The 25,667-nt window shown below is 41.7% G+C and overlaps 1 protein-coding gene across 1 annotated transcript in view; it reads right to left on the bottom strand.

Annotated features, from left to right (window-relative positions):
• Positions 1-294: 294 nt before the first annotated feature.
• auh (AU RNA binding protein/enoyl-CoA hydratase) overlaps positions 295-25,667 on the bottom strand; it is a 61,374-nt gene continuing 36,001 nt past the window's right edge. The window contains exons 7-10 of the mRNA XM_052525105.1: positions 8,499-8,686; positions 4,994-5,044; positions 1,503-1,550; positions 295-1,139 (exon numbers count right to left, since the gene is read on the bottom strand). Coding sequence (XP_052381065.1) covers positions 1,062-1,139; positions 1,503-1,550; positions 4,994-5,044; positions 8,499-8,686 — 365 coding nt within the window. The 3' untranslated portion in view covers positions 295-1,061. The remainder of the gene's footprint in view (positions 1,140-1,502; positions 1,551-4,993; positions 5,045-8,498; positions 8,687-25,667) is intronic.

Genomic DNA, 25,667 nt, shown 5'->3' with positions numbered 1-25,667 from the left:
AAAAAAGACCAGTGGGCGTTTGAAGGGGGATGAAAAGCCATTCTCCAATATTTCTTCATGGAAAACATGTTCGCTGTAAGGCCTAAAGCATTTAAACAGTACATTTCATAAACTACTGACTTGTTCTCATGAGAGAGTTTCTCTTAGGGTGAAAGGTCATAAAACATCAATACATTGATAATAATTTGGTGTCAAGAAACTGGGTTTAGATCCAAGGTTGGCAGAAGGTCTTTTTACACTACAGTATGTCATGTGTAACTGGCTACAAAACATGAGACGAGAAGCATAGACAGGTGACAGAGTTTGAGACAGAACTTTATTGTGATAGCTCTACAAAGGTTTCCTCTGTGATCTAGGAACAGATCCTTTCTCTAACATTCAAACATTAGAAAACACAGCGAACTTGGGAAGTGCATGGCTTTTATCATGTGATTTGCTGTTAGCCTGCCTGATATCATGAAATGTAATTAGAAAATGGATTGGATGCGCTGACGACCACACGCTCATCAAATAAATAGGGAATTTCGGGGACTATTCTTTTCTGCGTAATATTAAGGATCCAATCTCATCTCATCATATTTGCAAATTCTTAATTATTCTGATCTTCTGAATCACTGAGGCACAAACATTCGATGATGTTATACAGCAGACAGACCACATGTTGGGCACGACAACAAGGAAAGGCAACTCATGACATTAGAAACTGAAAAAAATAAAGTCATCATGCAGATTAGCAGTTCTGGTTATTAAATCAGCTGTAAAGTTGTTCTCTCCCTAACTTCTATCTCTGTCCGGATACAGTACTTTTATGTGACATCTCACGTCTCGGTTAGGACACCCCACTCCAGTTATAGAGAGGATGGTACTGCCTATATTGCCGTTTTATGGGAATCTGACAGAAGCAGTGAAAGGAGGAGAACTGAAGGTAGCTATTTGCGATTGCTCTTGATTGGCCCAGGGTGGCGTTTACTCCACCTTGATAGGCCCAGGGTGAGCGTTTACTCTCTCTTGATTGGCCCAGGGTGAACGTTTACTCCACCTTGATTGGCCCAGGGTGGCGTTTACTCTCCCTTGAAGCGAGGAGGCCTCTTCTCCTTGAACGCAGCCAGTCCCTCCAGCCTGTCTTTCGTCGGAATCACCTTGGAAACGAAAGACAACAACATATATGTTCTATTTTGAGTGATCCTGCGAGCGATGGTGGTTGTTGTTTATGCGTCATACTGTGTGAGTTGTTTAATGTACAACTGAAGACTGTTCAAAGTGGTGTCCAAAGTGAGCGTAAATATGCAGCAGGTGGAAGAGGTACACTATGTCAATAGACACTATCTAACCTTGACAAAATCGTGGCGTCATTGTATGTGAACTGCATATAAAATGAGTGTACATTTTAAATAGTTCTAGCAGAAAAATAAGCTTCGGAAATCTACAGCATATTTAACAGAATATGGGCTATTTAACAGAAGGGTTGTGGAATTGAAGTTCTTGTTCATGACTAGACGTACCTGGGCATAGCATGCTTCTTCAATAGCTAATCCCGTATTTAAATCCACCTGAAAAATATCAAGATATTAGAGAAAATAACAAACATATGCAGCAATATAAACCATATAAAATAACTATTTTCTACCATCTTTATTCAGCTATGAGGTTTCCTTGTTTCATCGTTTCCTGTCATTCCTACAGGATCGAAACTACAGATGTAGCGTCTTAATTTGATCACCCTGTTGCAGAAGAACATTCCTGCAATGGAAATGTAAAACTTGTAGTGTATTATTTGAGATTTAAAAAGGCTTCTCACGTTTGTAATTTCCACTGAAATTTCAGACTTGATTTTCCCTTGTGGAAAATGTATCAACACCTACAAAAATGTCCATTAATTACACTGAACAAAAACATAAACGCAAATGGTAAAGCCTTGGTCATATGTTTCATGAGCTGAAATAAAAGATCCCTGAAATTATCCATACGCATAAAAAGCTTATTTCTCTCAAATTTGTTTACATCCCTGTTAGTGAGCATTTCCCCTTTTCCAAGATAATCCATCCACCTGACAGGTGTGGCATATCAAGAAGCTGATTAAAAAGCATGATCACTACACAGGTGCACTTTGTGCTGGGGACAATAAAAGGCCACTAAAATGTGCGGTTTTGTCAAACAACACAATGCCACAGAAGTTTTGAGGGAGTGTGCAATTGGCATGCTGACTGCAGGAATATCCACCAGAGCTGTTGCCAGAGAATTTAATGTTAATTTCTCTACCATAAGCCGCCTCCAACGTCGTATTAGATCATTTGGCAGTACGTCCAACCAGCCTCGCAAACGCAGACCACGTGTAACCATGCCAGCCCAGGACCTCCACATCCGGCTTCTTCACCTGCGGAATCGTCTCAGACCAGTCACCCGGACAGCTGATGAAACTGTGGGTTTGCACAACCGAATAATTACTGCACAAATTGTCAAGGAAACTCATCTGCGAGCTCGTCGACATCACCAAATGCTCATCTATGATGGCCACTGGCACACTGGAGAAGTGTTCTCTACACGGATGAATGGAGGTTTCAATTGTACCGCACAGATGGTAGACCGCGTGTACGGTGTCGTGTGGGTGAGCGGTTTGCTGATGTCAATGTTGTGAAGAGAGTGCCCCATGGTGGGGTTATGGTATGGGCAGGCATAGGCTATGGACAATGAACACAATTGCATTTTATCGATTGCAATTTGAATGCACAGAGATACCATGACGAGATCCTGAGGCCCATTGTTGTGCCATTCATCCGCCGACATCACTTCATGTTGCAGCATGATAATGCATGGCCCCGTGTCGCAAGAATCTGTACACAATTCCTGGAAGCTGAAAATGTACCAGTTCTTCCATGGCCTGTATATTCACCAGACATGTCACCCATTGAGCATGTTTGGGATGCTCTGGATCGACATGTACGACAGCGTGTACCAGTTCCCGCAAATATCCAGTAACTTTGCACAGTTTTGAAGAGGAGTGGGACAACATTCCACAGGCCACAATCAACAGCCTGATCAACTGTATGCGAAGGAGACATGTCGCACTGCAGGAGGCAAATGGTGGTCACACCAGGTACTGAATGTTTTTTTGATCAACGCCCCTACTTTTTTTAAAGGTATCTGTGGCCAACAGATGCATATCTGTATTCCCATTCATGTGAAATCCATAGATTAGGGCCTAATGAATTTATTCATATTGACTGATTTCCTTCTATGAACTGTAACTCAGTAAAATGTTTGAAGTTGTGTCTATATTTTTGTTCAGTGTATAATCCACATAATAATTCACATTTCCTGTTGCTGTAGGATTATTTTCTAGCTGTAGAAAACTGGCTCAAATTATGATCCTATATCTGTATTGAGCATATATATGTCTGTGCATTGGTACCAACTTCACCAACTTTAACAAAGCTACCTAGATCCAAGACCCATTCCAAATTCACACGTTAAAGTTTGAATTATACAGAATTAGGGGCAGCATTTATTTTCCATGACAGCACAGAGAGGAGAAACCTACTTTCATAGGTTACCTTGGCATTTAACTGAACCAGAAATATCTCCTGTGCCATACTCTCCTTTAGAAAATAACCTACATTTAAAGAGATCGTTGTTGAGCAATTTTATAAAGGAATGCACAGAAGAATTTCTCTCTGTTTAAAAATGTGCATATTTCAAGTGGGCCAGCTGTTGACCTGTATTCATATAGCCTGAGAAAACTACATGAAACCAGGCTGATCTTGCGTGTGATTTGACCATTTGTCAAAGTTGGCCCCAATATGGATATTGGCAGTTTGTGTAGCCTATGATACATTAACATGGTAGAACAGGCTGTCTACAAATGACACAGCACCTGTCAGAAAGTGCGGTTCATTTGTCAGTTGTGACCGTTGGCCTCTGGGATAACGAAGGCACTCAACAGATTCTCTCAGGTTTCTCTGACGGCCTTCAGATGTGACATGGATCCCTTTGGCTCACTGACTACTGAATCAGATGCTTACTTCAATCCTCCACCATGCTTTGTGGCACCAATCCCTAAATGCAGCAAGACCCAAGAGGCCCAAATACTATTACTAGACCTAGGAGATCATTCCCAAATACTATTACTAGACCTAGGAGATCATTCCCAAATACTATTACTAGACCTAGGAGATCATTCCCAAATACTATTACTAGACCTAGGAGATCATTCCCAAATACTATTACTAGACCTAGGAGATCATTCCCAAATACTATTACTAGACCTAGGAGATCATTCCCAAATACTATTACTAGACCTAGGAGATCATTCCCAAATACTATTTCTTAGACCGGAGGTCATTCCCAAATACTATTACTAGACCTAGGAGATCATACCCAAATACTATTACTAGACCTAGGAGATCATTCCCAAATACTATTACTAGACCTAGGAGATCATTCCCAAATACTATTACTAGACCTAGGAGATCATTCCCAAATACTATTACTAGACCTAGGAGATCATTCCCAAATACTATTACTAGACCTAGGAGATCATTCCCAAATACTATTACTAGACCTAGGAGATCATTCCCAAATACTATTACTAGACCTAGGAGATCATTCCCAAATACTATTACTAGACCTAGGAGATCATTCCCAAATACTATTTCTTAGACCTGAGGTCATTCCCAAATACTATTACTAGACCTAGGAGATCATACCCAAATACTATTACTAGACCTAGGAGATCATTCCCAAATACTATTGCTAGACACAAGAGGTCATCCTTAAAAGGTCATTCCTAAGGGGTCAATCTCAAATATTATTTGAACCCAGGTCTGCTTAGAACATCAACATGACTTAACCTGTGCTCTAACCATTCAATAATAAACATATAAACATATTTGGTCAAATTATAAAATACTGTAGAGACCAGTATGTTGACTGAATTTGGGGACATTTGATCACTTATTACAGAGATGGAAAAAGTACCGGTATGTATGAGTCTTACCTCTATGCCCTGGTTGATTGCCAACTTTGCCATCCTAATTGCAATGGGACCCTGAAGAGATCAAAGCAAAACAATAGTTTGTTTAGGGTCAAAAGTGCATGTAAATAACTTCTTATGGCTGGGAGGAGCTATTTCCACGTTCGGATGAAAAGCTTGCCCAGAGTAAACTGCCTGCTACTCAGGCCCAGAAGCTAAGATATGCATAGTATTAGTAGATTTGGATAGAAAACACTCTGAAGTTTCTAAAACTGTCTGAATGATGTCTGTGAGTATAACAGAGCTCAAATGGTAGGTAAAAACCTGAGAGAAATCCAACCAGGATGTGTGAAATATGAGGTTTGTAGTTTTTCAAGTGATTGCCTATCCAATATACAGTGTAAATTTGGTCTTTAGAACATTGTTTCAGGCTTCTACTATGAAGAGGGAGCAAATAAGAGCTGTTTGAATCAGGGGTCTGGAAGAAAGCCATTAGTTTAGTCACGCGTGAGTAAGAACTCCGCTCCTTTTCATTTCTAAAGACAAAGGAATTGTCCGGTTGAAACATTATTGATGATTTATGATATAAACATCTAAAGATTGATTCTATACATCGTTTGACATGTTTCTACGAACTGTAATATAACTTTTTAGACTTTTCGTCTGGACCTAGTGCTCGCGCCTTGTGCATTTTGGATTACTGGACTAAACGCGCAAACAAAAAGGAGGTATTTGGACATAAATGATGGACTTTATCAAACAAAACAAATATTTTTTGTGGAACTGGGATTCCTGGGAGTGCATTCCGATGAAGATCATCAAAGGTAAGTGAATATTTATAATGCTATTTCTGACTTTTACTGACTCCACAACATGGAGGGTATCTGTATGGCTTGTTTTTGTGGCTGAGTGCTGTACTCAGATTATTGCGTGGTGTACTTTTGCCGTAAAACTTTTTTGAAATCTGACACAGCGGTTGCATTAAGGAGATGTATATCTTTAATTATATGCATAACACTTGTATCTTTCATCAACGTTTATGATGAGTATTTCTGTAAATTGATGTGGCTCTCTGCAAAATCACCGGATGTTTTAGAAGCAAAACATTACTGAACATAACGCGCCAATGTCAACTTAGAATTTTGGATATAAATATAAACTTTATCGAACAAAACATACATGTATTGTGTAACATGAAGTCCTATGAGTGCCATCTGATGAAGATCAACAAAGGTTAGTGATTAATTGTATCTCTATTTATGCTTTTTGTGACTCCTCTCTTTGGCTGTAAAAATGGCTGTGTTTTTTGTGACTAGGCGTTAACCTAACATAATCGCATGGTACGCTTTCGTCGTAAAGCCATTTTGAAATCGTACACTGTGGTGGGATTAACAACAAGTTTGTCTTTAAAACAGTGTATAATACTTGTATGTTTGAGGAATTTTAATTATGAGATTTCTGTTGTTTGAATTTGGCGACATGCACTTTCACTGGCTGTTGTCAAATCGATTCCGTTAACGGGATTTCAGCCGTAACAAGATAACAATGGTTGTTGTGTCTACCCTGAGTCTATAACAGGTGGTTCCCCGGTATAATGTTGCAGGTCACTAGAAATCTAATCCGTACATGAAAAGGTACAACATCTGCATTCGCTCAGGTGTTATTTCTAAGAAGTTGATACATCACGACTGTAGGCTACACTCCAAATCATTCAGTGTAGCAGCCTATTCTGAGAATCTGAGAACAGGTTTGATTTCAGGGAAACCACAGAGTCAACGACCATGTCGGAACACCCATACTTGCATCTAAAGAGTACGCTGATTGGGTATGCAAAAATAAAACGTTTCATATTATGTGAAATTTCCAAACATTTAGTACACTTTATATGCCAGGATGTAAAATAAATTTCAGTTTTTTAATCTAGTATGAATTCGCTGCACAAATTGAGGAAGAAAATTACATTTTTAGACCCAGCTGATAATCAAGTAAGGGGACAAGATTTCAGACACAGCCAATGTGTAATAACATCCCTGCTTAAAGGTGGTATTACTCTGGTTTGTACAGTGTACAATGTACAGAGCATTCGTCAAGTATTCAGACCCCTTGATTTTTCCCACATTTTGTTACGTTACAGCCTTATTCTAAAATGGATCAAATACTTTTCCCCCCTCATCAATCTACACACAGTACCCCATAATGACCTAGTGATAACAGGTTTACATTTTTTTGTAGAAATTTATACAAAATAAAAAACTGATTGACAGTTGACAGTGCATGTCAGAGCAAAAACCAAGCCATGAGGTTGAAGGAATTGTCGGTAGAGCTCCGAGACAGGATTGTGTCGAGCCACAGATCTGGGGAAGGGTACCAAACATTTCTGCAGCATTGAAGGTCCCCAAGAACACAGTTGCCTTTATAATTCTTATTAAATGAAGAAGTTTGGAAACATCAAGACACTTCCTAGAGCTGGCCGACCGGGGGAGCAATCGGGGGAGAAGAGCCTTGGTAAGGGAGGTGACCAAGAACCCGATGGTCACTCTGACAGAGCTCCAGAGTTCCTCTGTGGCGATGGTTGTCCTTCTTGAAGGTTCTCCCATCTTTGCAGCACTCCACCAATCAGGCCTTTATGGTAGAGTGGTCAGATGGAAGCCAGTCCTCAGTAAAAGGCACATGACAGCCCGCTTGGAGGTTGCCAAAAGGCACCTAAAGGACTCTTAGAACATGAGATACAAGATTCTCAGGTCTGATGAAACCAAGATTGAACTCTATGGCCTGGATGCCAAGTGTCACGTCTGGAGGAAACCCTACAGTGAAGCATGGCGGTGGCAGCATCATGCTGTGGGGATGTTTTCAGCGGCAGGGACTGGGAGACTAGTCAGGATCGAGGGAAAGATGAACGGAGCAAAGTACAGAGAGATCCTTGATGAAAACCTAATCCGGAGCACTCAGGACCTTAGACTGGGGCGAAGGTTCACCTTCTAACAGGACAACAACCCTAAGTACACAGCCAAGACTACGTAGTAGTGGCTTCGGGACAAGTCTATGAATGTCATTGAGTGGCCCAGGCAGAGGCTGGACTTGAACCCGATCGAACATCTCTGGAGAGACCTGAAAATAGCTGTGCAGCGACGCTCCCCATCCAACCTGACAGACCATGAGAGGATCTGCAGAGAAGAATGGGAGAAACTCCCCAAATACAGGTGTGCCAAGCTTGTAGTGTCATACCCAAGAAGCTAAAGGTGCTTCAACAAAGTACTGAGTAAAGGGTCTGAATACTTGGGGAAATGTGATATTTAAATGTAGTATTTTTAATACATTTGCAAACATTTCTAAAAACCTGTTTTTTGCTTTGTCATTATGGTGTATTGTGATGTCATTATCTACACACAATACACCATAATGACGAGGAAGAATAAAAAATATAAAAAATGTTTAGAATAAGGCTGTAAGTTAACGAAATGTGGAAAATGTCAAGGGGTTTGAATACTTTCTGAATGCACTGTACGTACATGCTTTATCATATACTCACATTTGGGTTGAACTCGCGAGCCAGGTCCAGTGCTCTGAGGTAGGCGGCATCTCCGCTCTTGTTCTGCTCCACGGCATGGCTGACCAGGCCCAGTCTCTTCGCCTCCGTTCCGTCAATCGCCCGCGCCGCAAAGATCAGCTCCTTAGCCAGGGCTACCCCGATGGCCCTGGGAAGTCGCTGGGTACCACCTGGATGGAGGAGGAGAAGGAAGTGGAGGAGGGGGTGGAGGAGGAGGAAGTGGAGGAGGAGGAAGTGGAGGAGGTGAAGGAGAAGGAAGAGGAGGGGTGGAGGAGAAGGAAGAGGAGGGGGTGGAGGAGAAGGAAGTGGAAGTGGAGGAGGGGGTGGAGGAGGTGAAAGAGAAGGAAGAGGAGGGGTGGAGGAGAATAAGGTGGAGGAGGAGGAGAAGGAAGAAGGGGGGTGGAGGAGAAGGAAGTGGAGGAGGGGGTGGAGGAGAAGGAGAAGGAGGGGGTGGAGGAGAAGGAAGTGGAGGAGGGGTGGAGGAGGAGAAGAAGGAGGGGTGGAGGAGAAGGAAGTGGAGGAGGGGGTGGAGGAGAAGGAAGTGGAGGAGGGGGTGGAGGAGAAGGAGAAGGAGGGGGTGGAGGAGAAGGAAGTGGAGGAGGGGGTGGAGGAGGAGAAGAAGGAGGGGTGGAGGAGAAGGAAGTGGAGGAGGGGTGGAGGAGAAGGAAGTGGAGGAGGGGGTGGAGGAGAAGGAGAAGGAGGGGGTGGAGGAGAAGGAAGTGGAGGAGGGGGTGGAGGAGGAGGAGAAGGAAGAAGGGGGGGGTGGAGGAGAAGGAAGTGGAGGAGGAAGAGGGGGTGGAGGGGGAGGAGAAGGAAGAGGAGGTGAAAGAAGAGAAGAGATTGGATGCTACAGTGAGTAACGTTATGTTAATGAATAAATATGGCTAGCCTGCTGAAACAGAACAAAATATGAGCTATAATTCTATTTGTGAAAGCTGGCTGTTTTTATTCATACATGTAGGATTATTCATGGTTTATAACACCCAAAGACAGCCTACAACACTAACACACCTGATTTAAAACATTAACCAATCATGGAATGAAAGCCTGCACACTCTGTGAAGCTGTCCAGGACCTTTGGAGCTGGAGAGGAGACCCCTGGTCTACTGTGCATCTTTGTTGAAGTTTTCAGTTGAGTTTATTGTGATGATTTGACAAGGAATATTCCCCACAAATGAGATAAGGATGAAAAGCAGTGTTTGAACAATGCTGTGGGTCATAGCACGTTCCTCGCGGGCTGTGACGTACTGGACTGTGACGTACTGGACTGTGACGTACTGGACTGTGATGTACTGGACTGTGATGTACTGGACTGTGATGTACTGGACTGTGATGTACTGGACTGTGATTTACTGGACTGTGATGTACTGGACTGTGATGTACTGGACTGTGATTTACTGGACTGTGATGTACTGGACTGTGATTTACTGGACTGTGATGTACTGGACTGTGATTTACTGGACTGTGATTTACTGGACTGTGATGTACTGGACTGTGATGTACTGGACTGTGATGTACTGGACTGTGATGTACTGGACTGTGATGTACTGGACTGTGATTTACTGGACTGTGATTTACTGGATTTACTGTGATGTACTGGACTGTGATTTACTGGACTGTGATTTACTGGACTGTGATTTACTGGACTGTGATTTACTGGACTGTGATGTACTGGACTGTGATGTACTGGACTGTGATTTACTGGACTGTGATTTACTGGACTGTGATGTACTGGACTGTGATGTACTGGACTGTGATGTACTGGACTGTGATGTACTGGACTGTGATGTACTGGACTGTGATGTACTGGACTGTGATGTACTGGACTGTGATGTACTGGACTGTGATGTACTGGACTGTGATGTACTGGACTGTGATTTACTGGACTGTGATGTACTGGACTGTGGATTATGGTTAAACATTCTATAATACTCCACTTCTCTGTATCTTTGGGGTGGAAAACATGTACAGTAGTGAATCAATTTCTTCCTTGTTGAAATCCTGACCTTTCTCATTCAGGGCAAAGCAATTTCCTCACTCCAACTATGGAAGTCACATATCTGGGAGGTGAAATACAAAGACAAAGAAGGTCTTGGCTTCTCACCACCTGAATATACAGTAACCTCATCTTGCAGGAGCTGTGATGCACTTGACAGCAGTTATGTCAAGCCTTGATCTAGATGCATCAAATATCTAGAAGGTGAACACAACTAAATGAGGGGTACAAAAAAAAGGGAGAAATTTGAGATAAACAGCAATGTGCTTTTTATTGGGCTTCTCTTAAAAATGCTAAAGTAGATAGCTTTCCTGAAATGTGTATTTATTTATTTCACCTTTATTTAACCAGGTAGGCCAGTAGAGAACAAGTTATCAATTACAACTGTGACCTGGCCAAGATAAAGAAAAGCAGTGCGATAAAAATAACAACACGGAGTTACACATAAACAAACGTAGTCAATAACACAACAGAAAAATCTATGTACAGTGTGTGCAAATGTAGAAGAGTAGGGAGGTAAGACAATAAATAGTCCATAGAGGCAAAAATAATGACAATTTAGCATTAACACTGTAGTAATAGATGTGCAGAAGATGATGTGCAAGTAGAGATACTGGTGGGCAAAAGAGCAAGAAGATAAATAACAATATGGGGATGAGGTAGTTGGGTGTGCTAATTACAGATTGGCTGTGTACAGGTACAGTGAGCTGCTCTGACAGCTGATGCTTAAAGTTAGTGAGGGAGATATAAGACTCCAACTTCAGTGATTTTTGCAATTCGTTTGAGTCATTGGCAGCAGAGAACTGGAAGGAAAGGCGGCCAAATTAAGTGTTGGCTTTGGGGATGACCAGTGAAATATACCTGCTGGAGCACGTGCTATGGGTGGGTGTTGCTATGGTGACCAGTGAGCTGAGATCAGGCGGGGCTTTACCTAGCAAAGACTTATAGATGACCATAGATGACCACATCGCCAAAGAAAAGGATCGGTAGGATGGTCAGTTTTACGAGAGTATGTTTGGCAGCATGAGTGAAGGAGGTTTTGTTGCGAAATAGGAAGCCGATTCTAGATTAAATTTTGGATTGGAGACGCTTAATGTGAATTTGGAAGGAGAGTTTACAGTCTAACCAGACACCTAGGTATTTGTAGATGTCCACAAATTCTCCGTCCAGAGTAGTGATGCTAGTCGGGCGGGCAGGTGTGGGCAACAAATCGGTTGAAGAGCATGCATTTAGTTTTACTAGCATTTAAAGGCAGTTGGAGGCCACGGAAGGAGTGTTGTATAGCATTGAAGCTCGTCTGGAGTTTAGTTAAGACGAATAATATGACTAACTTCCTTATCAGACTAGAATGGCGGTTATATTGCTCATGGCATTGCTCACCAAGGTAATAAACTCAGTCCAGATGCATTTCTACAGGAAATCAAACATTTACATACAATGTAATGCACATAGTCCGGAGGAAAATAAAACAACACCTTTTAAACAAATGGCAGTGTAATTCCTTGGTAATATAGGGCTTAAAGAGTGAATATGGGTCAGTCACTTCATTAGCAGCGTGTATTATCAGTATGTTGACAGTGATCACAGACACATTCTCACCTCCCGGACAGGATGCTCACACGTATTCAGTCATTCTGAATTGGTCAGGTTGAGCTGATCGAACAGGGCAGAGGAGTGGTGGTGACAACAGTATTCTCTGTTAGTTGTGTTATCATTCTGACAGCTGCTACAGCCCACGTTGTGTCGACTAAGACAAAATGATAACACGGGGGAAAATAAGGGACATCACTAAAAAGTTAGATATTATTATTATTATTGTATATTTCTATAAATTACAGGTAAACTATACACAAGGTAGAATGTAGAATGTTCCAGACTTTCGTATATAAATAAATGGCATCTGTTTTTGTTGTCATGAAAGTAGTTGGTTTGAAGCCGTCCTTGTTGCTCAACTCTTACACAAGAACTTGGATGGGAAAGTGTTTACCCGTGGAGGAGCCTGCATGAATTATCACAGAACCCTGATGGCGCAATGACAAACACTCATTTGTTGCCAATTGCTGTTTTCTCTGTGTCTGTCTACATCTCTCTGGACTTTTTTCTCTGTCTACATCTCTCTGGACTGTTTTCTCTGTCTACATCTCTCTGGACTCTTTTCTCTGTCTACATCTCTCTGGACTGTTTTCTCTGTCTACATCTCTCTGGACTGTTTTCTCTGTGTACATCTCTCTGGACTGTTTTCTCTGTCTACATCTCTCTGGACTGTTTTCTCTGTGTCTCTGTCTACATCTCTCTGGACTGTTTTCTCTGTGTCTGTCTACATCTCTCTGGACTGTTTTCTCTGTGTCTCTGTCTACATCTCTCTGGACTGTTTTCTGTCTACATCTCTCTGGACTGTTTTCTCTGTCTACATCTCTCTGGACTGTTTTCTCTGTCTACATCTCTCTGGACTGTTTTCTCTGTCTACATCTCTCTGGACTGTTTTCTCTGTGTCTCTGTCTACATATCTCTGGACTGTTTTCTCTGTCTACATCTCTCTGGACTGTTTTCTCTGTGTCTCTGTCTACATCTCTCTGGACTGTTTTCTCTGTGTCTCTGTCTACATCTCTCTGGACTGTTTTCTCTGTCTACATCTCTCTGGACTGTTTTCTCTGTCTACATCTCTCTGGACTGTTTTCTCTGTGTCTCTTATCTACATCTCTCTGGACTGTTTTCTCTGTGTCTCTGTCTACATCTCTCTGGACTGTTTTCTCTGTGTCTCTGTCTACATCTCTCTGGACTGTTTTCTCTGTCTACATCTCTCTGGACTGTTTTCTCTGTGTCTCTGTCTACATCTCTCTGGACTGTTTTCTCTGTGTCTCTGTCTACATCTCTCTGGACTGTTTTCTCTGTCTACATCTCTCTGGACTGTTTTCTCTGTGTCTCTTATCTACATCTCTCTGGACTGTTTTCTCTGTGTCTCTGTCTACATCTCTCTGGACTGTTTTCTCTGTGTCTCTGTCTACATCTCTCTGGACTGTTTTCTCTGTGTCTCTGATCTACATCTCTCTGGACTGTTTTCTCTGTCTACATCTCGCTGGACTGTTTTCTCTGTGTCTCTGTCTACATCTCTCTGGACTGTTTTCTCTGTCTACATCTCTCTGGACTGTTTTCTCTGTGTCTCTGTCTACATCTCTCTGGACTGTTTTCTCTGTGTCTCTGTCTACATCTCTCTGGACTGTTTTCTCTGTGTCTCTGTCTACATCTCTCTGGACTGTTTTCTCTGTCTACATCTCTCTGGACTGTTTTCTCTGTGTCTCTGTCTACATCTCTCTGGACTGTTTTCTCTGTGTCTCTGTCTACATCTCTCTGGACTGTTTTCTCTGTGTCTCTGTCTACATCTCTCTGGACTGTTTTCTCTGTGTCTCTGTCTACATCTCTCTGGACTGTTTTCTCTGTCTACATCTCTCTGGACTGTTTTCTCTGTGTCTCTGTCTACATCTCTTTGGACTGTTTTCTCTGTGTCTCTGTCTACATCTCTCTGGACTGTTTTCTCTGTCTACATCTCTTTGGACTGTTTTCTCTGTGTCTCTGTCTACATCTCTCTGGACTGTTTTCTCTGTGTCTCTGTCTACATCTCTCTGGACTGTTTTCTCTGTCTACATCTCTCTGGACTGTTTTCTCTGTCTACATCTCTCTGGACTGTTTTCTCTGTGTCTCTGTCTACATCTCTCTGGACTGTTTTCTCTGTGTCTCTGTCTACATCTCTCTGGACTGTTTTCTCTGTGTCTCTGTCTACATCTCTCTGGACTGTTTTCTCTGTGTCTCTGTCTACATCTCTCTGGACTGTTTTCTCTGTCTACATCTCTCTGGACTGTTTTCTCTGTCTACATCTCTCTGGACTGTTTTCTCTGTGTCTCTGTCTACATCTCTCTGGACTGTTTTCTCTGTCTACATCTCTCTGGACTGTTTTCTCTGTGTCTCTGTCTACATCTCTCTGGACTGTTTTCTCTGTGTCTCTGTCTACATCTCTCTGGACTGTTTTCTCTGTGTCTCTGTCTACATCTCTCTGGACTGTTTTCTCTGTGTCTTATCTACATCTCTCTGGACTGTTTTCTCTGTGTCTCTGTCTACATCTCTCTGGACTGTTTTCTCTGTCTACATCTCTCTGGACTGTTTTCTCTGTCTACATCTCTCTGGACTGTTTTCTCTGTCTACATCTCTCTGGACTGTTTTCTCTGTCTACATCTCTCTGGACTGTTTTCTCTGTGTCTCTGTCTACATCTCTCTGGACTGTTTTCTCTGTCTACATCTCTCTGGACTGTTTTCTCTGTGTCTCTGTCTACATCTCTCTGGACTGTTTTCTCTGTGTCTCTGTCTACATCTCTCTGGACTGTTTTCTCTGTCTACATCTCTCTGGACTGTTTTCTCTGTCTACATCTCTCTGGACTGTTTTCTCTGTGTCTCTGTCTACATCTCTCTGGACTGTTTTCTCTGTCTACATCTCTCTGGACTGTTTTCTCTGTGTCTCTGTCTACATCTCTCTGGACTGTTTTCTCTGTCTACATCTCTCTGGACTGTTTTCTCTGTGTCTCTGTCTACATCTCTCTGGACTGTTTTCTCTGTGTCTCTGTCTACATCTCTCTGGACTGTTTTCTCTGTCTACATCTCTCTGGACTGTTTTCTCTGTGTCTCTTATCTACATCTCTCTGGACTGTTTTCTCTGTGTCTCTGTCTACATCTCTCTGGACTGTTTTCTCTGTGTCTCTGTCTACATCTCTCTGGACTGTTTTCTCTGTGTCTCTGTCTACATCTCTCTGGACTGTTTTCTCTGTGTCTTATCTACATCTCTCTGGACTGTTTTCTCTGTGTCTCTGTCTACATCTCTCTGGACTGTTTTCTCTGTCTACATCTCTCTGGACTGTTTTCTCTGTGTCTCTGTCTACATCTCTCTGGACTGTTTTCTCTGTGTCTCTGTCTACATCTCTCTGGACTGTTTTCTCTGTGTCTCTGTCTACATCTCTCTGGACTGTTTTCTCTGTCTACATATCTCTGGACTGTTTTCTATGTGTCTCTGTCTACATCTCTCTGGACTGTTTTCTCTGTGTCTCTGTCTACATCTCTCTGGACTGTTTTCTCTGTGTCTCTGTCTACATCTCTTTGGACTGTTTTCTCTGTGTCTCTGTCTACATCTCTCTGGACTGTTTTCTCTGTCTACATCTCTCTGGACTGTTTTCTCTGTGTCTCTGTCTACATCTCTTTGGACTGTTTTCTCTGTGTCTCTGTCTACATCTCTCTGGACTGTTTTCTCTGTCTACATCTCTCTGGACTGTTTTCTCTGTGTCTCTGTCTACATCTCTCTGGACTGTTTTCTCTGTGTCTCTGTCTACATCTCTTTGGACTGTTTTCTGTGTCTCTGTCTACATCTCTCTGGACTGTTTTCTCTGTCTACATCTCTTTGGACTGTTTTCTCTGTGTCTCTGTCTACATCTCTCTGGACTGTTTTCTCTGTGTCTCTGTCTACATCTTTCTGGACTGTTTTCTCTGTGTCTCTATCTACATCTCTCTGGACTGTTTTCTCTGTGTCTCTGTCTACATCTCTCTGGACTGTTTTCTCTGTCTACATCTCTCTGGACTGTTTTCTCTGTCTACATCTCTCTGGACTGTTTTCTCTGTGTCTCTGTCTACATCTCTCTGGACTGTTTTCTCTGTCTACATCTCTCTGGACTGTTTTCTCTGTGTCTCTGTCTACATCTCTCTGGACTGTTTTCTCTGTCTACATCTCTCTGGACTGTTTTCTCTGTGTCTCTGTCTACATCTCTCTGGACTGTTTTCTCTGTGTCTCTGTCTACATCTCTCTGGACTGTTTTCTCTGTCTACATCTCTCTGGACTGTTTTCTCTGTGTCTCTGTCTACATCTCTCTGGACTGTTTTCTCTGTGTCTCTGTCTACATCTCTCTGGACTGTTTTCTCTGTGTCTCTGTCTACATCTCTCTGGACTGTTTTCTCTGTGTCTCTGTCTACATCTCTCTGGACTGTTTTCTCTGTGTCTCTGTCTACATCTCTCTGGACTGTTTTCTCTGTGTCTCTGTCTACATCTCTCTGGACTGTTTTCTCTGTGTCTCTGTCTACATCTCTCTGGACTGTTTTCTCTGTGTCTCTGTCTACATCTCTCTGGACTGTTTTCTCTGTGTCTCTGTCTACATCTCTCTGGACTGTTTTCTCTGTGTCTCTGTCTACATCTCTCTGGACTGTTTTCTCTGTCTACATCTCTCTGGACTGTTTTCTCTGTGTCTCTGTCTACATCTCTCTGGACTGTTTTCTCTGTCTACATCTCTCTGGACTGTTTTCTCTGTGTCTCTGTCTACATCTCTCTGGACTGTTTTCTCTGTGTCTCTGTCTACATCTCTCTGGACTGTTTTCTCTGTGTCTCTGTCTACATCTCTCTGGACTGTTTTCTCTGTGTCTCTGTCTACATCTCTTTGGACTGTTTTCTCTGTGTCTCTGTCTACATCTCTCTGGACTGTTTTCTCTGTCTACATCTCTCTGGACTGTTTTCTCTGTCTACATCTCTCTGGACTGTTTTCTCTGTGTCTCTGTCTACATCTCTTTGGACTGTTTTCTCTGTGTCTCTGTCTACATCTCTCTGGACTGTTTTCTCTGTCTACATCTCTTTGGACTGTTTTCTCTGTGTCTCTGTCTACATCTCTCTGGACTGTTTTCTCTGTTTCTCTTATCTACATCTCTCTGGACTGTTTTCTCTGTGTCTCTGTCTACATCTCTCTGGACTGTTTTCTCTGTCTACATCTCTCTGGACTGTTTTCTCTGTCTACATCTCTCTGGACTGTTTTCTCTGTGTCTCTGTCTACATCTCTCTGGACTGTTTTCTCTGTGTCTCTGTCTACATCTCTCTGGACTGTTTTCTCTGTCTACATCTCTCTGGACTGTTTTCTCTGTGTCTCTGTCTACATCTCTCTGGACTGTTTTCTCTGTCTACATCTCTCTGGACTGTTTTCTCTGTGTCTCTGTCTACATCTCTCTGGACTGTTTTCTCTGTCTACATCTCTCTGGACTGTTTTCTCTGTGTCTCTGTCTACATCTCTCTGGACTGTTTTCTCTGTGTCTCTGTCTACATCTCTCTGGACTGTTTTCTCTGTGTCTCTGTCTACATCTCTCTGGACTGTTTTCTCTGTCTACATCTCTCTGGACTGTTTTCTCTGTCTACATCTCTCTGGACTGTTTTCTCTGTCTACATCTCTCTGGACTGTTTTCTCTGTCTACATCTCTCTGGACTGTTTTCTCTGTCTACATCTCTCTGGACTGTTTTCTCTGTCTACATCTATTTGCTTTGGATTGCCTCATTTCTTACTTGCGTCATCAACTCATAACAGTTAGCTTAAAATAGCGCAACATAACATAATAACAGAACTTTGAAGGCTAAACATTTTGATTAGCCAAAAAAATGTAGCTATTGTTTACCCATTCTACAGAGTGCAAGATAGTGCACTGCAAATTCTCAGACAACATATTCAAGACATCCTCGACAAACACACAAGTGAAGAAAAAGGCAGATGAGAGATAAGATGTTACATGGAATCGTTGTGTCACTCGTCACATTATTAACCACACAATTCTGGTAACTTCTGTGGCTCGACCTCATAGCCTTGCATAACATTGTGTAACTAAGTTTAAATACACCAGGGGGAAAATGGTGCAACAACTTCTGAGAAATCATTGTCACAATGCCATTTTCCTCATGGCGGTTGGTCAATTTTCTCATTGCTTAACCATTGCCTGAACCGTAAACATTGCACAATGGGGAAAAGCTACAGTTAGTGTCTTGACATGCCTTGAGAAAGTATGATGTAGTGCAAATAGTGTTGCACAGTGCTATCATGTCAAGGAGCTGCCTTTAGGGGCGTGTGTTTGAAATCAGTGAGCCGGACAGCAAAACGAAGTGAAGTGAAAATGCATTTTGGCTTCAAAGAAAAGTTCAAGGTCGGTGCTGAAGAGGACTCGTGACAGCTTTGTAAGGAGTCAAGACACTTTCTGCAGAAATGAGGCTCCTAGAATCGCAACATTAACCCTTCCCAATAGCCAGCACTATAGACTTATGTCTACTACAATGTTGCTGTTTACCACAGAAGGTTGGGGTCAATTCAGGATTGAAATGACCAGACAATTCGTCAAGTGTAACATGGTGAAATACCTCAATAACTGAAATCTTGCTGGAACGGACCTTAGCTCTGCTGAGTACCGAATTACAAAAAGTTTGTTGAATTCCCAACGTGTTATCACCATGCTTTCAACCATCTAAAAGCACAACCAAATTCTAATAGAAAAACAATGCTTTTGGTTTAGTTGTCATCTTAAGGTGTTATCACTGCGTATTCATCCATTTAAAAGCACAACAAAGTTAAAATGTGAAATACAATGTCTGTTTTTAAAATACAACATAATGTGTTACCACATATAACAGCAGAACCAAATGACCTGGATTATAGTTCAGATTACTTTAAATGTATATTGTGCAAGTGAGATTCTCCACAGATTATCAACATTGTGAAGACTTTGTATGATTACATAATAAAACTCTTGTAGTTACAGTAACCTCAAAATGTGGCCATGGATGAGTTACACATTTTGGGGTTGAATAACAAAACTCCTCGGATAGTTTCATCAGAGCTACTGGCTTAACCTCGGCCAACAGCTCCGCCCCACCCGCAGCTACTCGCCCAAGCCTCTCCAGGTTCTCCTTTACTCAAATCCGGATAGCAGATGTTCTGCAGAGAGCTGCAAAACCTGGACCCGTACAAATCAGCTGGGCTTGACAATCTGGACCCTCTATTTCTGAAACTATCCACCGCCATTGTCGCAACCCCTATTACCAGACTGTTCAACCTCTCTTTCATATCGTCTGAGATCCCCAAGGATTGGAAAGCTGCCGCAGTCATCCCCCTCTTCAAAGGGGGAGACACCCTGGACCCAAACTGTTACAGACCTATAACAATCCTGCCCTGCCTATATAAGGTCTTCAAAGGCCAAGTTAGTAAACAGGTCACTGACCATTTAGAATCCCCCCGTACCTTCTCCGCTGTGCAATCTGGTTTCCGAGCCGGTCACAGGTGCACCTCAGCCACGCTCAAGGTACTAAAAGATATCATAACCGCCATCGATAAAAGAAAGTACTGTGCAGCCGTCTTCATCGACCTTGCCAAGGCTTTCGACTCTGTCAATCACCATATTCTTATCGGCAGACTCAGTAGCCTCGGCTTTTCTGATGACTGCCTTGCCTGGTTCACCAACTACTTTGCAGACAGAGTTCAGTGTGTCAAATCGGAGGGCATGCTGTCCCGTCCTCTGGCAGTCTCTATGGGGGTGCCACAGGGTTCAATTCTCGGGATGACTCTTTTCTCTGTATATATCAATGATGTTGCTCTTGCTGCGGGCGATTCCTTGATCCACCTTTACGCAGACGACACCATTCTGTATACTTCCGGCCCGTCCTTGGACACTGTGCTATCTAACCTCCAAACGAGCTTCAATGCCATACAACACTCCTTCCGTGGCCTCCAACGGCTCTTATACGCTAGTAAAACCAAATGCATGCTTTTCAACCGTTCGCTGCCTGCACCCGCACGCCCGACTAGCATCACCACACTGGATGGTTCCGACCTAGAATATGTGGACATCTATAAGTACCTAGGTGTCTGGCTAGACTGTAAACTCTCCTTCCAGACTCATATCAAACATCTCCAATCTAAAGTCAGCTTTCTATTCCGCAACAAAGCCTCCTTCACTCACGCCGCCAAACTTACCCTAGTAAAACTGACTATCCTACCGATCCTCGACTTCGGCGATGTCATCTACAAAATTGCTTCCAACACTCTACTCAGCAAAATGGATGCAGTTTATCACAGTGCCATCCGTTCTGTTACTAAAGTACCTTATACCGCCCACCACTGCGACCTGTATGCTCTAGTCGGCTGGCCCTCGCTACATATTCGTCGCCAGACCCACTGGCTCCAGGTCATCTACAAGTCCATGCTAGGTAAAGCTCCGCCTTATCTCAGTTCACTGGTCACGATGGCAACACCCACCCGTAGCACTCGCTCCAGCAGGTGTATCTCACTGATCATCCCTAAAGCCAATACCTCATTTAGCCGCCTTTCGTTCCAGTTCTCTGCTGCCTGTAACTGGAACGAATTGCAAAAATCGCTGAAGTTGGAGACTTTTATCTCCCTCACCAACTTCAAACATCTGCTATCTGAGCAGCTAACCGATCGCTGCAGCTGTATATAGTCTATCGGTAAATAGCCCACCCAATTTTACCTACCTCTTCCCCATACTGTTTATATGTATTTACTTTTCTGCTCTTTTGCACACCAGTATCTCTACCTGTACATGACCATCTGATCATTTATCACTCATGTGTTAATCTGCTAAATTGTAATTATTCGCCTACCTCCTCATGCCTTTTGCACACAATGTATATAGACTCTTTTTTTCCTACTGTGTTATTGACTTGTTAATTGTTTACTCCATGTGTAACTCTGTGTTGTCTGTTCACACTGCTATGCTTTATCTTGGCCAGGTCGCAGTTGCAAATGAGAACTTGTTCTCAACTAGCCTACCTGGTTAAATAAAGGTAAAATAAAAAATAAATAAAAATTAATCCTATTCCTTAACTTTCATTTTTGGTTAAATTGGAGATATAATTTGGAAACTTTTTTGCAAATCAAATGTATTTTCCACATAGATTCCACGTCACAATACGTGACAAATTACGTTTGAACAACATTAACTTAATGTGATTTATCACATACTATGTATACACTATAACAGAAGACATTTTTCAATATCTATATCAAAAGTACTTTTTTAAATGTTTTTTTATGAAGATGATAAAAACAATCTTGATAGGACAGACCTGATTTTGTCAAATGCAAAATTAAATTTAGATGTATTATTTGTATTTATTTATTTAACTAGGAAAGTCAGTTAAGAACAAATTCTTATATACAATGACGGCAAAAGGAGGGCCTCTAAAATGTTTCGGTCCCCCCTACGCCCACCACCCAAGCCCCACTTTGACCCCCCCAAGAAACATCGCTGTATTGCAATCTTGAAAAGTAAATAGAATACGATCTCTATTTCATTAGACACAAAACAAAAACCACATGGCTTTGGAAAGCAAACCATTCTAAATAAATTACAAAATACACTCCAAATTGTACAGAGCATGGTACAACACATGGTAACTCCTTTGATTAATGCTTTGATCTGTTTCAATAACCCATCACTTTCATGAGCATAATCTGTATAAAAAAAAATAATAATAATTTAAAAAAAATTTAAGTGAGCAATACAAATTTACACATCTAGGCTACATTTCACCTCTGAATTCCTCCTTTGTGGCCTACATAAAGTGTTGCCTACATAGGGCTATGTTTTTGTTGACAGCAACTTGTGGCACTAAAACAAAACTTTACTGTAGCAGGATGCTTTGCGAGAGACTTGGCAGCGATGTCACGAACATGTACCTTGGCGCATGCTTGGAACTTTGTTCAGGGGAAAAATAGGGAGATATATATATATAATATATAATAAATAATATATGCCATTTAGCAGACGCTTTTATCCAAAGCGACTTACAGTCATGTGTGCATACATTCTACGTATGGGTGGTCCCGGGGATCGAACCCACTACCCTGGCGTTACAAGCGCCATGCTCTACCAACTGAGCTACAGAAGGACCACGTATATATATATAGTTACAGGCAGGGATCTACTTCTTGTGTTACCGTTGCTCATCACTAGGCAACAGGGCTCTACTGTGCTAGCCTATTTCAAGGCGCTCCATTCAACCTGGGTTTGTTAACATTTCTGCTCACACTGCTGTTGACAACATTTGCCATTATCCAATTTATCAATTGAGTTCTATCTCAGCTGGCCCAGTTTTGAACTCTGACCGTGGCAAATGCGTAACTATGGTTCCGAAGCGAGCTCACAAACAAGAGAAACATTTTTTATTATCTGCACCAAACAAATACTTATATTCCTACACTGTCTTTCTATTTACTGTAGGTCAAAGGGGGGGGGCAAACCCTGTTCCACTATGCTACTGAGTTACCTGATACAGTGCTTTTAGATATGCTTATATAATGTCCTGTCTGTTATCCCCACGGGGTTGCTGGACATTAATAATGGGCCTGTGATATTAAAAACGCCTACTTCTGAGACAAAGAGGCTCTTTTAAAAGGATCTGGGCCAAGCACTGACTGTTATGAGGAGACCTGGAACTGGGTCAGTGGAGTCATGCAGATACACTATGTGGTACTTCACAGATACAGAATGTTGTACTTCACAGATACAGAATGTTGTACTTCACAGATACAGTATGTTGTACTTCACAGATACAGAATGTTGTACTTCACAGATACAGTATGTGGTACTTCACAGATACACTATGTGGTACTTCACAGATACACTATGTTGTACTTCACAGATACAGTATGTTGTACTTCACAGATACAGTATGTTGTACTTCACAGACACAGTATGTGGTACTTCACAGATACAGTATGTGGTACTTCACAGACACAGAATGTTGTATTTCACAGATACAGTATGTTGTACTTCACAGATACTGTATCTGTGAAGTACCACATAGTGTATGTGGTACTTCACAGATACACTATGTGGTACTTCACAGATACAGAATGTTGTACTTCACAGATACAGTATGTTGTACTTCACAGATACAGAATGTTGTACTTCACAGATACAGTATGTGGTACTTCACAGATACACTATGTGGTACTTCACAGATACACTATGTGGTACTTCACAGATACACTATGTGGTACTTCACAGATACACTATGTTGTACTTCACAGACACAGAATGTTGTACTTCACAGACACAGTATGTGGTACTTCACAGACACAGTATGTGGTACTTCACAGACACAGTATGTGGTACTTCACAGATACAGTATGTGGTACTTCACAGATACAGTATGTGGTACTTCACAGATACAGTATGTGGTACTTCACAGATACAGTATGTGGTACTTCACAGATACACTATGTGGTACTTCACAGATACACTATGTGGTACTTCACAGATACACTATGTGGTACTTCACAGATACACTATGTGGTACTTCACAGACACAGAATGTTGTACTTCACAGACACAGTATGTGGTACTTCACAGATACAGTATGTGGTACTTCACAGATACACTATGTTGTACTTCACAGATACACTATGTGGTACTTCACAGATACAGTATGTGGTACTTCACAGATACAGTATGTGGTACTTCACAGATACAGTATGTGGTACTTCACAGATACACTATGTGGTACTTCACAGATACACTATGTTGTACTTCACAGACACAGTATGTGGTACTTCACAGATACAGTATGTGGTACTTCACAGATACACTATGTGGTACTTCACAGATACAGTATGTTGTACTTCACAGACACAGTATGTTGTACTTCACAGACACAGAATGTTGTACTTCACAGATACAGTATGTTGCACTTCACAGCACGTGGTACCTGTTGGCACACTTTATGATTGGGAGCAAAACATGTCATAACACCATGTTCTCAGTATTGGTGTCTGGTACTTATATATTAAACATGCGTCCCAAATGGCACTCTATTCCCGGGTCAAAAGCAGTGCACTATATAGGGACCCATTTGGGATTCAGCCACAGTCTTCATAGACGTACCAGATGACAAGGAATGAAAAAGGGAATAAGTAATCTCAGGTTTGAACAATACTTCCAAGTGCACTTTTTAAAAATCTCTACAGAAAACTTTGAACCCGGTTACTAAGTATGCTTTCAAAAAGCCAAATTGGAACTGTGTGAAAAAGGCAAATTGAATTAGACAACCCTTTGAACAACGAGCTGTATTAAAATATTTCACTGCAGCAATTTTTCGCTGCTCGCTCTAACCTTTTGGTCACCCTTACTAAAATAAACTAAATGGGGATGAGGTTGTCATTAGTACAGAGGAAATTCAGACTTCTCAGAAATGGTGAATGACCTTTTTTTGAAAGAAAAGAAAAGCTTCTTTGGCAATGTCAAGAAATTAATAACAAGGTAGAATGTTTTCTGTCCAATTTGCATCCTGGTAACCACCACTACATCCTGAGAGGAGTAAAGCACATCCTGAATTCTTAGAATCAGAGCTGATGCAAACACCATCATCACAGGAAATCACTGTTGATATAAAATGAAGATTGTAACATTCACAGTTGAGTAATACTTAAACAGAAGGACAACAACGTAAGATTCATTACACCTTCATAACGTATCAAAGTCTTTCAGAATTAGGCCTAATTCTGGTATGACACAACATACTTACCAAACAATAAGAAGCATTAATACTTTCTATTATTATTCGTTATTAGATTTGTCAGGATCCCAATTAGCCGACGCCAATGGCGACAGGTAGTCTTACAGGGGTCCGACACATAACGAAAATGTCCATTCGTTTACTTGGCAGTAAACTAATTGAAATCATAAAATGATGGCATTGCAGTCCAGACTTTAGTCAAAGCACGATATGCATTGATCCAAGTAGAGCTCACTTGGAAACCAGCAGACTTTGAGGCAAATAAATGAGGAAAATCCCTAGTCATGGCCATGCCAAACAAATGAGCTTTCATTTCTTTTCCCGTAAATCCTAACTGGTTTTCTCATTAAAGAACATGCCAAGATTCTGTGTAAGGATACTGTATTCTTTGAATTTAGGTGTGTCATAGTTGGTAAAAGTTTGCCCGGGACACGGCTGCATCCCAAAAGGCACCATATTTACAACATACTGGTGACCAACACTTTTACTCTAATAGGGCTCTGGTCAAAAGTAAGGCACTATATAGGGAAAAGGGTGCCAAATAGGGCACAGGAACCACACTTCCCTGAGTATTTCGGAAATCCCCTCAGATGACAAGGGCACTTATTATTTTAATATCAATGTCTTTATTATCTCATTATCAGTATCTTTACCATCTCATTATCAATGTCTTTATTATCTCATTATCAATATCTTTACCATCTCATTATCAATGTCTTTATTATCAGTGTCTTATTATCAGTGTCTTATTATCAGTGTCTTATTATCAGTGTCTTATTATCGGTGTCTTATT

Source organism: Oncorhynchus keta, chromosome 9, assembly GCF_023373465.1.
Source record: "Oncorhynchus keta strain PuntledgeMale-10-30-2019 chromosome 9, Oket_V2, whole genome shotgun sequence".
NCBI lineage: Eukaryota > Metazoa > Chordata > Actinopteri > Salmoniformes > Salmonidae > Oncorhynchus > Oncorhynchus keta.
This window is presented reverse-complemented; position numbering and strand designations above follow the sequence as displayed.